The sequence below is a fragment of the Diabrotica undecimpunctata genome, chromosome 4 (assembly GCF_040954645.1).
Source record: "Diabrotica undecimpunctata isolate CICGRU chromosome 4, icDiaUnde3, whole genome shotgun sequence".
Taxonomy (NCBI): domain Eukaryota; kingdom Metazoa; phylum Arthropoda; class Insecta; order Coleoptera; family Chrysomelidae; genus Diabrotica; species Diabrotica undecimpunctata.
In genome coordinates, this window is record NC_092806.1 from 142,109,913 (window position 1) to 142,126,788 (window position 16,876).

At 31.5% G+C, this 16,876-nt stretch overlaps 1 protein-coding gene across 3 annotated transcripts in view; it reads right to left on the minus strand.

Moving 5' to 3' along the window:
• Positions 1 to 6,132: 6,132 nt before the first annotated feature.
• The window catches only part of LOC140440128 (retinol dehydrogenase 14-like), a 46,980-nt gene continuing 36,236 nt past the window's right edge, over positions 6,133 to 16,876 (minus strand). For all 3 annotated transcript variants that reach the window (XM_072530418.1, XM_072530419.1, XM_072530420.1), the window contains exon 4: positions 6,133 to 6,379. In XM_072530418.1, the coding sequence (XP_072386519.1) occupies positions 6,188 to 6,379 (192 nt within the window). In that variant the 3' untranslated portion in view covers positions 6,133 to 6,187. The remainder of the gene's footprint in view (positions 6,380 to 16,876) is intronic.

Genomic DNA, 16,876 nt, shown 5'->3' on the forward strand with positions numbered 1-16,876 from the left:
TTAGTATAGTAATCCTCACAGACAAAATCTGAATACCAGCTGCTTACCTTCTATAAGTTGTTTTCTATAGGGTGAGTCTGTTTTAGAGTGTGAAACTATTCTATTGTGACTTTTGACTTTCAGAATTATAATTTACAGCAATAAACCGTTATTTAAAATAACACTTTTTGAATTTTTTATTTTCAATTCTAAAATCACCAATCTAACACCAAGAATTCAATTTTTTTAATTTTTTTTTAGGTTTTATCCTATTAAAAAGTAAGACTCAACGCAATTTTAAGCCTCTACTGTCTTCCCCCGCCCCCATTCCCACCCACAAAGGCTTAATTTTTTCGTTTTTATTTTTTTCCCGGCGAGCTGCAATCAAGTTAAAAATTTCAAAAAATTCACAGGAATAGTTGAGGCTTTTGCAAAACTGTATATTTTATAGACCCATAGCTTGAGTGGGACATCAGTGACTCCCAGTTCGGGTTTAGGCAAGGTTTAGAAACACGAGAAGCAATAGTAGCAACACAGGTGCTGGTCCAAAATTGTTACGATCAGAAGAAGGATGTGTTCCTATGCTTTTTAGATTACCAAAAAGCGTTTGATCGTGTCCAACACCACAAGTTAATGCAGATCCTCAAGAAAGTTGATATAGACCAAAAAGACATAAGATGCATTGAAAACTTGTACTGGCATCAAACGGCACAGTTAAAAATAGACAATTCTATATCCAAACCCATACATATAAGAAGGGGCGTTCGACAGGGATGTGTACTTTCCCCTCTTTTATTTAACATTTATTCAAAAGCCATATTTCAAGAGTCTCTGGAGGATGCAAAGATGGGAATCAAAGTGAATGGAGTACTGATCAACAACATACGATATGCTGATGATGGTGTCTTAATTTGTGACAACATAGTCGATCTTCAACAACTTGTCACTATAGTCGGAGAACACAGTAAGCGAATGGGATTAGAGATTAATACCAAAAAAACCAAATTTATGATCATCTCCAGAAACTTGGATGCACTTGAAAATTCCACCATAACACTGAATACTAAGTCCATTGAAAGAGTGAGTAAATTTAAATACCTGGGATCGTGGCTTTTGAAGACTGGGCATCGGACAGGGAAGTAAAATGTCGCATTGAGCAAGCTCGACAAGCTTTCGTAAAATTCAAGAAGGTACTGACTTGTTCAGAGTTCGATCTTCAACTGAGACTAAGGTTTACTAAGTGCTACGTGTGGTCAGTGCTGCTATATGGCGTAGAGGGCTGGACACTCAAAACGAGGGATATAAACAGATTAGAAGCTTTCGAAATGTGGCTCTATCGCCGTATCCTAAAAATACCATGGACAGCGAAAATCACAAATATAGATGTCCTTAAAAGAATAAACCAAGAACGCCAACTTTTCGAAACCATCAAGAAAAGGAAAACGGCGTATCTAGGTCACATCATGCGAAATGAAAAATACCAGTTCCTCCAACTTATAATCGAGGGTAAAATTGAAGGCAAGAGAGGAATGGGACGCAAGAAAATGTCCTGGCTCCGAAACATAAGGCAACATAAGACATACAATCTCTGATACATATTGCAAGAAATAGAGAATTAATGGAAAATGTGATCGCTAACATCCATTAGTGGATTTGCATCTAAAGAAGAAGAAGAAGATAGCTTGAGTGTACATGACCTAAAAAATATTTTGTGTATTTAATCAAAAATTATATTTCTGATTTTTTTCAGATTTTTCCGCCAGGTGCGCCACTTTCAAAAATCCAAAAAACCAATTTTTTAGACTTCAGAATAGATCAAATCAAGGTTTTTTATAAATTATATATAATTTGAAGTAATTGAGTTTTTTAGGATATTAAAAAATTGCGCGAAACACCTTTACACACCCATAAAACCAAGTTTTTTTAAAGGTTTTTAGGAGTTTTTGCGTAGTCAATCATATTTTCTGAAATTGATACAACTAAAATTTATTTTTTTATTCTTTTACGTTTTATGTGATCAAAAAATAAGGCTTAGCCCAATTTTAGCCCGCTGTCCCCTCCCTTTTCTCCAAAAACTTAATTTTCATTTTTTTCAGTGGCCTGAAATCATTTTAAAAATGTAACACATTTTAACTCACACGCATAGTTAAGGCTTTTACAAAACTTGTATATTTTTTATATACCCTTACGTTGAGTAAAAATAACCTAAAAACTAAGCCTCTAAGCAAACCTGTCAAATTAGAAAAAGATGCAGGGCCACTCCTCCAGAGTGGAAATCAGAACGTGAAACAGTTATTTAAAAATGTGATTGTCATTACAACCACAACCAATAGGTGTGGCTTAATCCCATAAAAACTTAATATTTAACTTAGATATGCCACAAGAAAGTAGTTTCAGAACTTGTATTCATCATTAGTATTTAATTTTAAAAACAATTTTGCTGTTTTGCTATTTATTGCTATTTATTTCATACGTTTATGCAAAAAAAATGGAAAAAGATTCCATTATGGACTAGCTTGATAAACTTAGCAGGAGCACTAAACACAACACCTATTTTGGAAACAAAAATATACCTTACCGTAGAACATCTAACGCCTGTAAGGTAAAAAAGATTCAATGTCAGAAAATAGAATGTTCAAAAGCTAAGAAATGCAACAGCTACTGAATGGTACTTGGAATAAAAGCGTTAGCAATAGACCAAAGAATAAACATATAAATAAAAAAAAATAGACACATACTAGACCAAAATAGAAGAAAAATTTTTACCCTTTTTTATTTTTTAAATGAGAACATATAAAAAGAAACGAAGCACAACGTTTTAACGTCAAGCACAAAAGTATTTAATCGATGGGTGAAACATTTTAGTCAACTTAATATAGAGGATGAAGAAGAAAACCTTGAAGAGGAAAGATATCAAGTAAACAAAACATACGAAATAGATGAAAGGGACGAGAAGCCACCCAGGAATTTTCGAAGTTGAAATGATAGTTAAAAATTAAGCCAGAAACAAATTACCGGGAATACATAATCTCCCGGATGACTATAGCTGTCAGCCAAGATGCAATAATAGAGCTACAACAACTTATAAAAGAAATATGGTCACATACGTTGTTCCCTAGTGATTGGAATATAGGAATATTCTATAAAATATACAAAAAGTGATCTTCGAATGATTTAAATACAGAGGAAGTACGCTTATGGAGTGTATAACATATTCCCCTAGATAATATGCCGTCGTATGGCATCATATACTAAAAAAGTAATTGGAAAATATCACGATGGGTTTACAGGTGGTAAATCAACAATTCATCAGTTCTTTATCCTTAGACACATTTAAAAAAATCAGTGGAGTATGGCTTATATATACTAATCAAATAATCATCTTTTACAAGGCAGAGTAGGACTCATAATGAAAGGAGATATGCTTAGCGCAATGGGAGACCTAGGAGTATCAAATAAGTCAGTTAAGTGCAGGGTACGGATACATTGATAGACCAAGTGGACCGAGAAGAAAAATAAGTCTCACATTATTGGAGGAATATTCTTGAAGAGGCTAGGACCCGTATAGGGTTTTAAATCCAGAATGAGATGATAACATGAATATAGTAATGTTAAATCTATTTTTATTATTAAAGGAAAGTATTTTTCTTTATTTATACCAAGTTGATCAGCCATGTATACACACGCTCATGTAATCGTTATTCTGATAAATCACTAACTAGTTCTTACACAATAGATTTAAATAAATACAATGAGCGACATTCTGTATTAAATGCAGAAACCTGCTGGTATGCTCGGCAAGGTGCCATTTAACCTACTTATCAATAATCCTAAGTTGTAGTACAGTTTTTGAGTACAGATTAAAAATGTTAAATATGACATTACACAACACTTTTAAATCATGACATTACATAACACTTTTAAAATCTTTTACAACCAACAATATCGTACGTTTTTTTATTTTATACAGTGTGTACCCAAAGTGTCATAACTTACCGAATAATAATACTATTATTATTATCCGAATATCGATTCCTGATAGGTTTACAAAAAACGTTTGGAATATATTTGTTGATATATTAAAAGTGGGAAAAAAATTACAATACAATATAATAAAATAGCTGAAAACATTAAAGTCGGATATTGCTACCGTGGAGCCATTCCATTGCCTCAGGAGTAAGTTCGTATATTTCGTTTAAACTACAATACCTTCGAATTGTGTAGCTGGACATTCATGGGTGATGTGGTGGACTGTTTGTTCAGCAGTATTGCATTTGTGACATAGCGAGTTATCTGCAATGCTCCATTGATTAAGTAACTTATTGCATACTTCGTGACCTACTCTGATTTGGTTCAGATTAAACCATTCTCGTTGTGGAAGAGAGGAATTGTTGTGTTTGATTGGAAGATTGTTAGTTGTTCTTGCTGGTAGGTTTCGGGATTTCAGCCGAAGTTGTTTAGCCGATCGATGTTGATATTTTTTAGCAGTAATGGATTCTTTTGATATTTCTGGTATTGGGTTTCAGTATTTGGCTGTTCGATAGATAGACAGGCTCAGACATATATATACTCAGAGCGCTTGTCGTAATTGTGTCTGCAGTGGCTCACCAAAAAGTGTTTGTAATCTTGTGAATGATGTTGTTGCAGGTTTTTACTTTAGCAGCAGTTTTCTGTACCTGTGTTTTGTTACACCGAGATATGTTTCGTTTGGGTTATGTTTTAGTATAATTCCTTCGCTTTCTATGTTCAGTCTATGGTTTGCTTCGCAGCTATTTAGATAAAAAGCCATTACTCCTGTTTTTTTCACGATTTGTTTAAAGGCTTTATTTTTAAAATATGTGTTATTTAGGTGGCCTTCGAGAATAGCTGTTACGTTGTCGATGTTTTTTCTTGCATACCTAAAGTCATGTCATCCGCATAATTAAATTTGCATGAGGTTGTAGTGGGAGCGATGATAGTACCGACCCTTGAGGTAGGCCGTTCTGTAAACCTTTGGATTTATTAGTTTTCCCATTAAGGTAAATTTTAAATCATCTGTCGCACTGCATTTGATACTAGGTGATTAAATGATCGGCATGGTATCATCTGCTACAATTTAAGCAGTAGATCTTTTTTCCATACCGGATTGTAAGTAGACGTTATATTAATAAAAGATAATGCCGTTTTGATTGTTGGAAGCCTTCCTGAAGTAAATCCGAATTGGTCTACGAGAATCTTTCCGCTGACAGATTGCAAAAGCCTCGCGTAGATTATGCTTTTAAAAATCCTATAGCAGACACATAAAAGAGCGATTTATCTGTAGCTCTCTGGTAGAGAAGGGTCTTGGTCCAGTTTGCAGATTGAAATGTCTTTGCTTTGTTTGAATAGTTTAGGGAGCTTCTGCGTCGTCATGATCTGGTTGAAGCAATCTAGGAGCCCCTTTCGAGTTTTTGAACCAGTATGTTTTATGAACCCGGAAAATATTTTATTAATCTTCTAGATTTGGTGTTGAAGAATTAGCTGTTGAAATTTTAGCAACTGTTTTTAGTTTTTTTGAGTAGGTTTCAATGTTAAAGTTAAAGTTTTCTTGACCTTCTGTTCACCTAGTGGTTCTTGCAGAATTCATAGTTCTAGTTCATTCTAGTTACTGTTCACCTACGACTGGGTCTCTGGTTTGCTTGTAGTGATTATATAGGTATTTACATTCTTTGGCCTAACATGGAATGTAGGATTTATTTAGACCACGTGAAATGTGTTTCTTAGCACAGCTGATTATAAGTTTGGCCAATCTTTCATAGTTTTCTACTTTAGACTTGATGTCTTCAATTGAGCTTTATACTTATCCCAGTTTGTCTTACGAAAGTTCCATCTAGAAAGATTAATTAAGTTTATAATGGGAATAGTAATACCAATAGTTCTTTTTACCGATATATGCTACGATTTTGGCAAATTATCAAAAACTTTTCTGGTAGCATGGTTATGGCATTCGTCGTTAGGGGATATACATGTTAGATGTGAGTTGCAGCCTTTTTACCATCAAGCGAAAAAAGCTGGTCTGCATAGTGGAAAGATATTCGAAAATAAAAAATGACAACGTAAAATGTTTGTCTTTATCTATTGTAGCTCATGAGGCAACGATATATAGAACTTAAAAATAATATATGCTACAATACATTGTTTTAAAATTTTTATTATATTTCATTTTCTTACAAATTCTTAGATATAAAAGTTATAATATCTGGTCTGTTTGTAGTTGTACTAGTTTTTCTGCCTTATTCCAAATACTCTGACACACTTTTTCATCAAACATGACTTTAGGCTTATTTAGAGGTTTCAGGTCTGCGAAAAATTGCCCAGTAACTCCTTCGGCTTCTTTAGCACAAGCTAAATAGATTGCTGTCTGACATCCATCTTCAGGACTCTGAAAATTCAGGAAATATATTTAAACAAATAAGTAATGGTCATATATTATATGGTCTAATTTTAAATAATTAAATTATTATATAGTTCAAGTAAAAATAACTAGAGAACTCGAAGAAACGAGCCGATTCTAATGGAAATGAATGGAAAATATCATCAATATTTTTCATACATGATATTATCCATTTGCTGTCATTGGAGTAGTGAAATAAAAAGGACGTCAACTGAAGGCTATACTAACCATAGAATTAAGATGAAACTTGTAAGCAATTTGCAAACATACCAATCATGTAATAAACGGTGAAAGAAATAATAAGTTAGACTTACTCACAATCAATTTAATTTAACTAATCGGACGACCGGTTTCGCTTTCTACAATATGCAAAGCATCTTCAGGTCACGATACAAAGTTAAAATGCTGAAAACAATAATCCCATATTAGGGTGTTGTCTAATAAAGATAAAAACATAGGTAGGTGATACAAATTATATAAATTACAGTAATTATGCCAATATTACATGTCTGTGGTTTTATAAATGAATAAAATAATAATAATAAAATGTTTAAGCAGACAAGGTAAGACCCACAAATTGGTAACATCGTCTATTAAACTGTAATGAATCAATAAATAAATGAACAACTAAATAAACATTACTTACATGCCGGTACTCTATTAATTGATGGTTGAAAGAACATGGTTCAAACTATCTTGGATTGTTGATTGGAGAACTCAGGTTAACTATTGTAATAGTTTAACAGTAAACTGGGAAGTTCTTGAGGAGACAGATTTTATCCAATGAAGTAGAGATAAGTGGAATGTATTGTTTGTTTTATGAAAGTAATGTTCTATACCATTAATTTATTTAAAGTTATTTAAGTTTATTCTGGAGATATATTTATGAAATATGTGTTATTTATTGAGATTTTATGTCAATAAACAACACATATTTCAGTACATATGTTCTGTAAGGTGACAGTACAACTGTCACCTTACAGAACAAAACATAAAATCTCAATAAAATCTCAATAAATAACACATATTTCATAAATATATCTCCAGAATAAACTTAAATAACTTTAAATAAATTAATGGTATAGAACATTACTTTCATAAAACAAACAATACATTCCACTTATCTCTACTTCATTGGATAAAATCTGTCTCCTCAAGAACTTCCCAGTTTACTGTTAAACTATTACAATAGTTAACCTGAGTTCTCCAATCAACAATCCAAGATAGTTTGAACCATGTTCTTTCAACCATCAATTAATAGAGTACCGGCATGTAAGTAATGTTTATTTAGTTGTTCATTTATTTATTGATTCATTACAGTTTAATAGACGATGTTACCAATTTGTGGGTCTTACCTTGTCTGCTTAAACATTTTATTATTATTATTTTATTCATTTATAAAACCACAGACATGTAATATTGGCATAATTACTGTAATTTATATAATTTGTATCACCTACCTATGTTTTTATCTTTATTAGACAACACCCTAATATGGGATTATTGTTTTCAGCATTTTAACTTTGTATCGTGACCTGAAGATGCTTTGCATATTGTAGAAAGCGAAACCGGTCGTCCGATTAGTTAAATTAAATTGATTGTGAGTAAGTCTAACTTATTATTTCTTTCACCTTTTGAAATGGACTCACACAAGCAACACATTCATGACATGTAATAAACCTTTTAATACAAAAAAAAATTAAAAAAAATATAAAAAAATAAAAAAAAAATGTAAAACAAAATTATTATAAAAGATGACCAAAACAAAATAAAAAATATATATACATATTACATACAATATCAAAAAGTTATATAAGGAAATAAAAAAAATAAAAAAAAAATAAAAATTAAAATAAAAAAAAAAATAAAAATGAAAATTAAAACTTACATTTAGTACTAACTCGAACTCTGATTGTTGTTCTGTAAATACAAATTACAAAATAGTCTGGTCAATTGGCTAGGCCAAAGCCATAAAAAAAAAAAGAAAAAAACTGAAGGCTACCAAATGAGTAATAAATTACTGCAAAATAACTGCAAGGATAGGAATACTCTTTTATCCCGACACTATGTACATCTGAAGTTTACCCAAGCAAGAACACCATTACTTTTTTTATCTTAATGGAATAAAATTTCACAAATTTTTGAGCAGGGCATTGTATGCCCTTCTTGATGATGTACGTCTAAATATTAGTCAGAAAATGTGGATGCAATTAGATGGAACCCTCGCATATTTTCAACATCGGATACGAAAATACTTAAATCAGCGTTTTGGTAATAAACGGATCAGAAAAGGTGGTCCACATAAATGGCCTCCAAGTTCTCCAGGCTTGACGCCGATGGACTTTTTTCTAGGGATACCTACAAAATATAATGTATAACACCCCAGCAATTGCTTCAAAAAATATGAGAACTACAATAAGAGCTGTTTTTAAAACACTAACGACGAAACGACTTTTTTCACAAAAACACAATTATATTTTAGAACAAATGGGTCACCTTAAACAATTTCTTGATTATTGACTTTTATTTGTTTGTTGCGTGTTTATTTGTCCATTTTTTATAAAACGTTTTTAAATAAAAAACTTATTTAGAATTATTATTTTGCAATTAAAAATTTGCTTAATATTCGGCCAATATATCGTCAAAACGAAACGGCATAGGTATTAAGAAAAAAAAAATAATAATAGCATAAGCTATATTATTGAAGTGGATAATAGAAATATAATCTCGATGACACGATAACTACAATAATCGAGACCAATAACAACAACTGTTTTCGTACAAATAGGTGGATGGAAAGAGATAAAAGTAAAAATTAAACAAATTTTGTATTGATAAAAACTATTTATGTAAATATGATATCACCTTCAAAAATTTTAAATTATACTTCGCAAACTTCGATATAATAAAATATTTTATAATACAAACAATGAAACTGATGTCAATAAAGTAAATGGTACTTAAAGAGACATCTAACAGCGAAATATTGAAGGAATTGATATTTACGTCCAACCCTAGGAAATAAAAATCTATAGTAATGGCGCAGCAAATACGAGATTTTTAAACTAGGTGGCGCGACACTGTACGAAAATAAAACCCTCCATTTATATCACACAAATTTTAAATTTTAGAAGTATATAGTCCATGTTTATGAAAGATTAATTTGCAAAATTAATGTAATATGTAAAATTAATTTGCTTTTCGTACAGCTCAAAAAGACAGAAAACGACAGTCGTTTTCGTTTAAGGCTAACAAAATAGGTGCCGCTTATACTAGAATAATGGAAATAGCAGGACACATTCGCTGGTTTTTAGTGTTTGAGTTTGTATCTACCCTACTGTCTGAAGACGTAGGACATACAGAAATAACGTTATAACAGTCCATTGATACCAATTCATGCACGAAAAGTTTGACGAATTGTGTTCCTTTCGCCGCTTTTTTTTTATACATTTTGCGTCGTCGTCTTAATTCATATTTAGGTATATATATATATATATATATATATATATAATATATATATATATATAAATATATATATATATATATATATATATATATATATATATATATATATATATATATATATATTATTGTGATATTTAAAGTCTTGGTGCGCCAAGGAATAATTAGCTAATTAATTTTTGATTAATTAAAATTATTTCAATGATGTGATTATGACTCTATCACAATTTATAATTCTTTTATCTCAGGGTTAAAATTCGTGCTTCAATATCTATGCTATTACATGTGAAAGGTAAGGTCCAGAGAATACCGGAATAATAAAAAACACATATGATCTAACACTATATATTGAAAAAAAATTAATGAAATAATTCACACTCAAAAGTTTTCAATAAACAAATCTCATATAAGGATTCTCAAAATTTTGTTCTCCGTACGTGAACAATCAAAATTAATGGTACAAACAATATTAATTGAAAACTCAAAATCCAAACTATTCTAACTCTCCTAATCAAAATATTTATATCCTTTCTAAATTACGTGTAAAAATTGTGTTATCAATAAAAGAAAAAAAAAACTGCAGAAACAAAATATCTCTCTCTGATGATGAGTGGTCCAAATCCTTGTTCCTTGTAGACTATATTATCTCCTCTCAACCGCTCCCTATGTAATCAGCAATCGTACAACAGATTGTTGCAAGTATATTGTCTTTAATGATCTCCTTCAAAAGCACAAATCATTCAAATTATGATAGCCTTTCTCCTCTCGATAAACTGAATCTCTCGTTGGCCCGAGTGAAAAATGACTCTTGGAATATCTTCTCTTTACGATAAACTGAATCTCTCGTTGGCCTGAACAGTGACTCTTGGAATATAAGTAGGAAAATATGACTTACAATATTTTGCTGCTCCAGCTTCTGTCAGATACACTAACTCCACAAAAACTCACTAACATTCAACACTACTGCTTGCTACCTCTCAGGAACCGCCAGAGAACAATCCTTGTTCCTCTCACAGATTTGGAAAACCAACTGACTGCTATCTTTTCTCTCTCCTCAATCTCGCTAAACTTTCTCCCACACACTTATCCCACCTTTTTCAATCTCCGCCAATCACAACTCGTCACAATTCCCCCATTTCTTCATTTCGATAACAAACAAATTTTTACCTATAATTATAAATTTCCTAAAACTTATTTACAAATAATATTTTTCTATAAATCTTAAAACTAACAAAAACCTCTTTCTAAAATATCTTCTATTGTCTTTAATCACTGCACTAATGCATTTGTAAAAACCCGTTTCAATTTGTCTTTTGTTTCACTTAAACTTATGCGGGTCACTCAAGTTTAACAAAGAAATGATTGATGTAAAGCTTACATTTTGTTTGGTACAGGTAATTCAAGGATTTAATAACTTTCCTTCTCCGAAATGTTTGTTGGATATTATCCTACTTATCTGAATTATTTTAATGTTTTTGAACTTTGAAATATTTTTAAACAAACCAATATTTTTCTCGATTTTACATATCATAACAATATATATATATATATATATATATATATATATATATATCTATATATATATATATATATATATATATATATATATATATATATAGTAACGTAATTTATATATTTTTTAATCACTATATATATATATATATATATATATATATATGTATATATATATATATGTATATATATATATATATAATATATATATATATAAATATATATATATATATATATATATATATATATATAAATATATATATATATATATATATATATATATATATATATATATATGTATATATATATATATGTATATATATATATATATATATATATATATATATATATATATATATATATATATATATATATAAATATATACTAATTCGCGCTATAAACTACATCTCCGGTGCTTGCTGCTGGATTTTGATGCTTTTTTTTTAATTTGTAAGTGCTTTTTTTATACGTCACGAATGTGCCTTTTGTTAACCAATTTAATGTTAAATTAACCATGTAAATATTTTTAACAATTTTCCACACAACAATTAATAATAATATAATTACTTTCTGCATTTACTATGTAGTGAATAATTATATCACAAGTGATTTTATAACTTACGCGATATGACGTGAAAAAATTAAAACGAAACATTTTGATTCTCAATGTTTCAAATGGCTTATGAAAACGAATGGAATGCTTAACTTTTGGATCGCATTTTTAGAAGTGTTGAGGAAGTCGACGTAAATATTTTCCAGCGGCAAATGAGACAAGTTTTAACCAAACTGCGTGCCATTGGGAAACGTGGGTGGTTAACAATTTTGTGGATTACTTTTCATGTTGTTAAAATATATAGCTAAAATTATTGACGCTTATTAAAATTTAAATATTTCGGTATAATAACCCAGTAACATTAACAATGATATTTTATAAATATATTTAGAGAATTTAAATCAGTTTAAATGATTAACTATAAATAATAATGAATTCATAGACACACAAAACAAATTACCGAGGAAAAAGAAAACCAAATTAAATGAAATGGCGTCATGTTAGTTATTCTGTTAATTTTATGGTAGCATCCTCACAATGTATATTATGACAAAGAGTTAAATGAACTCGAAAGGTCAGCAAACTTTAAAGAGTTTCACTTAACGGCCAATAGATGACTACAAACTCTCAAAATTACCCATGAGTAATAAACTTTTTCTATTTCAGATATGAGACGAAACCGGCCTCTTAGTAAAAAGAGTTAGAAGAAGCTATAAATAATATAAGTGACTTAGAAGAAAATTCATTTTCAGCATTTGATGAGTCTGACTATATTCCTGGAGATAGCGAAGATGGAAGTGAAGGAGGAATTCAAATGAGCGACAAAGAGGAGGAAGGTAACAGCAGTACTGAAGAAGAAGCAGATATAAGCAGCGATGGTGAATGCCATTCAATGAACGAAGAAAACGGTAATAATGGGAGTGGTGAAGCTACTGACGTGAGTCCCAATGCAAACACGCATGTTGTAACTTGGAAAATACCTTCGAAAAATTTTATACGTTGAAGAAGATTGTCTAAGGAAACGAAGGGCGTCAATTGTTTGGAATTCAACGGACAATATTCTGAGCTAGATGTGTTTCTAAAATTATTTCCTATAAGCTTGTTTACACATATTGCTGATAGTACTAATAAATGTATAAAGCCATTAAAAAGAAAAAAATTTGAAACTTAACTGCAAGGAGACCGACGTGTATAAAATTATGATAGTACTTGGCTATACTCTTGTGATGTCCTATAACAGGGTGCCGAGTTTTTAACATTACTAGTCCCACAATGAACCATTGTCAAATAGTATAATAAAAAATGCTATCGGTATAGATCAATGTACTTTGCTACTTTCAAAAATGTATCATACTGACCCAACAAAACCTCAAAATTGTTCTAAAACGTACTATTTAGAAAACGTCGTAAACTGTTTAAAAATACGATTTCAAAAGGCAAGATCTGAATCTTCTTACCAATCCACTGATGAGCCGATGGTGAAATTTAAACGGCGATCATCTCTCAAACAATACATACCTAACAAACCAATCAAGAGAGGTATCAAATTATGGCAACGATGCGATTTTATGACTGGTTACATATACAACTTTAACATCTACTCCGGTGAGGAAATCACAGCACTAGAGAGGACACTTGGAAAGAAGGTGGTAGCGACACTATGTCAAATACGTTGACATATTGATCGTTTTTTTACCACTGTAGATTACATGAATAATCTTGAGTTTCCATGTTTGGTACATACATGAAGCGCAGAAAGAATACTCCTCAATTTATTGATAAAAAGCTATCTAGAGGTGAATCTGATTGATTGAAAAATGATAAAGGCGTAATGGCAGTTAGACCGCAAGACACTAAAGAAGTTTTACTTTTATTAAACTACCACTCGCCATTTTTATAGCAGATTGAAAGAAAACTAAAAACAGGCGAAAAATGCACTTTTGATTGCCCTAAAGCTATAGTTTTTTACAATAAATATATGGGAGGGGTTGATTAGGCTGATTATAAGATTGCCACCTATGATTTAGACAGAAAATCTACTAAATGGTGGCGTAAAGTTTTCTACAAATTGTTAGTTGCATTTGTAATCAATGCATGGATAATATTTTTAGAGTAAGATCCCAGAGCGATCAGACATAACTTATTTTCACACAGATGAAACCTTAGAGTCTGAGTAGCGTCTCGTGTGCTTTGAATCATCATCATCATCATCCAGCCCCGTTTTCACATCCATTGTTGGATATAGGCCTCCTCCAAACGTCTCCAGTTCTCTCTATCTCTAGCTGCTGCAATCCAGTTTGTTTCTATTCTCCTTAGGTCGTCGGTCCATCGGGTGGGTGGTCTGCTTCGACTTCGCTTGTCGGCTCTTGGTCTCCACTCCAATAATCTCTTCGTCCATCTTCCGTCTTCCATTCTAGCAACATGTCCAGCCCACCTCCACTTTTGTTTATTGATTCGCAGTATAATATCGTCAACGCCAGTTCGTCGGCGTATCTCCTCATTTCTCACGCGATCTTTCAAGGTCAGACCCAGCATTGATCTCTCCATTCGCCTTTGTGTTACCCTCAGTTTCTCGGCAGTAGCTTTCGTCAAAGTTAGGGTCTCTGCTCCGTAGGTCAAGACTGGTAGGATGCATTGGTTAAATGCCTTCCTTTTCAGGTGAATTGGAGTACTTGCTCTAAAAATGTCTCTCATCCTTCCATATGCCGCCCATCCCAACGTGATTCGTCTATTTAGCTCGCAGGTTTGGTTGTCTCTGGTTATTCTGATTTCATGACCCAAGTATGTGTATTTATCGATTAATTCTACCTTGTTGTTATTGATCTGTATCTCTTCGCTGGGAACCATATTGGTCATCATTTTGGTTTTCTCGAAATTTATCTCCTGCTTTGAATACCTGCGTATTTATGAAACTTGCTGAGTGACACCTGGGCAGGTACCAGGTGAGAAAGGTAACTAAAAATAAGAGCTATTTAACTTAAATTTACATAACTGATTTTTATACATATTTTGTAGAATATTGTTTTGAAAATACTGTAATAAGTGTCAGACACTTGTCATGGACCAGAACTTTTGTCAGACGCTTTAAAGCTCCACTAAAATTAAATGAACTTTACTTACTTTTACATGTCTGATTTTTACATAGAGATGCAAAAATTTAATCGGATCGAAAACAGTAAGTATTCTTAATGTATTTGAATTTTTTACGCTGAGGCTCATACGCACAGCACTCTCGCCCTCATACTTCTGGTTAACTAATTTTTGTGTTTGAGGGATGTTTGGTCATTAATTAGTCTGACTGATTAAATATAACTTTATTATAGTTCCATTAATAACATATTTAAAAATCACATGTAAAAGTAAGTAAAGTTCATTTAATTTTAGTGGAGCTTTAAAGCGTCTGACAAAAGTTCTGGTCTATGACAAGTGTCTGACACTTATTACAGTATTTTCAAAATAATATTCTACAAAATATGTATAAAAATCAGTTATGTAAATTTAAGTTAAATAGCTCCTATTTTTAGTTACCTTTCTCACCTGGTACCTGCCCAGGTGACACTCAGCAAGTTTCATAAATATGCAGGTATTCAAAGCACACGAGACGCTACTCAGACTCTAAGGTTTCATCTGTGTGAAAATAAGTTATGTCTGATCGCTCTGGGATCTTGGACTATTTGTAGCTGAGCAGTTAATAAGTTTGGGGAGATCCAACGCCAAAATTAAAAGAAAAATATCTGGTCGTCCAGGTAGGCACACAAAAATCCAAAAAAATTATGACAAATATTGGAGATCGCGTTCCAAAACAAAATAACAGTAAAAGAAGATGCTTCAGTTATTCTCAAAAGAAGAAGGAAAGCTGTACAAAAACTTTATGTATTGGATGCAATGTCCCATTGTGCAAAAAGTGTTTTTTAACATTCCACTTATAAGTAGGTTTCAGTTATATCTTATTTTTTAATGAAAAGTTTTTTCTAACTGCTCTTTTTATTCCTGATGGGACCTTAAAATCCCAGTCAAAACTACTATTGGCGCCAAAAGTTCCCACCTCCTTTAAACGGACTAATATGAATTTTATCACTAATTATATACATAATTTGTTTAAATTAATTATTCTGATTATAAAACTGAATAGTTTCAGTCTCTTACATGTAAAACTAAATCCAGTGGTGAAAGGGTTAATATAGATTACCTCCAAATTCCTTCAAAATGCTTTATTTTTTAATAATAAATAAAATAAAAAACCAAGCAGAAAATGGACATGGATGAGCCCCGATAAAAAGACAAAGAATGAAATAGATTATATCCTAACGAAGAATAGAAACCTAGTAGAAGACGTATCAGTATTAAATCAGTTTGACCTAGGAAGCGATCATAGACTAATAAGAACAAAACTAATAATTAACAAAAAACTAGAAAGAAAAAGAATACATGAAAAAAGATACAAATGGACATCTGTAGAAATCAAAAATAGTGAATTTAATAATAAGATAGCGCATGCATTAAATCAAGTTAGCATGCAGCAGATAAGCTCCAATGATATTGATGATTTGAATAACCTTATTACCGAAACAGTGAATAAAAGCCTTCTGCAACTGAAAAAACCAAAAACAACATACAATGAATTAGACAAAGAAATATTACATCAAATAAAAAGAAGGAAGATCTTAAATAAATCTAAAAAAAGGGGAACCGACGAATATAGAGAACTTAATAGGCAGATTAGAAAAGGAATCAGACAACAAAAAAGAAAAGAAAACGAAAAATTAATAACAACAACTATTGAAAAAAATAAGAGTATGAAATGCCTCAGATCGACACTAGGACGACGTCAGATGATATCATTAATGAGAAAAGACGAAAATGAAATCACAACTAGAGAAAACATACTGACACGAATAGAAGAATTTTACACAGAACTTTACAGAACACATCAACGAGATGATGAGATGAGACCAGCA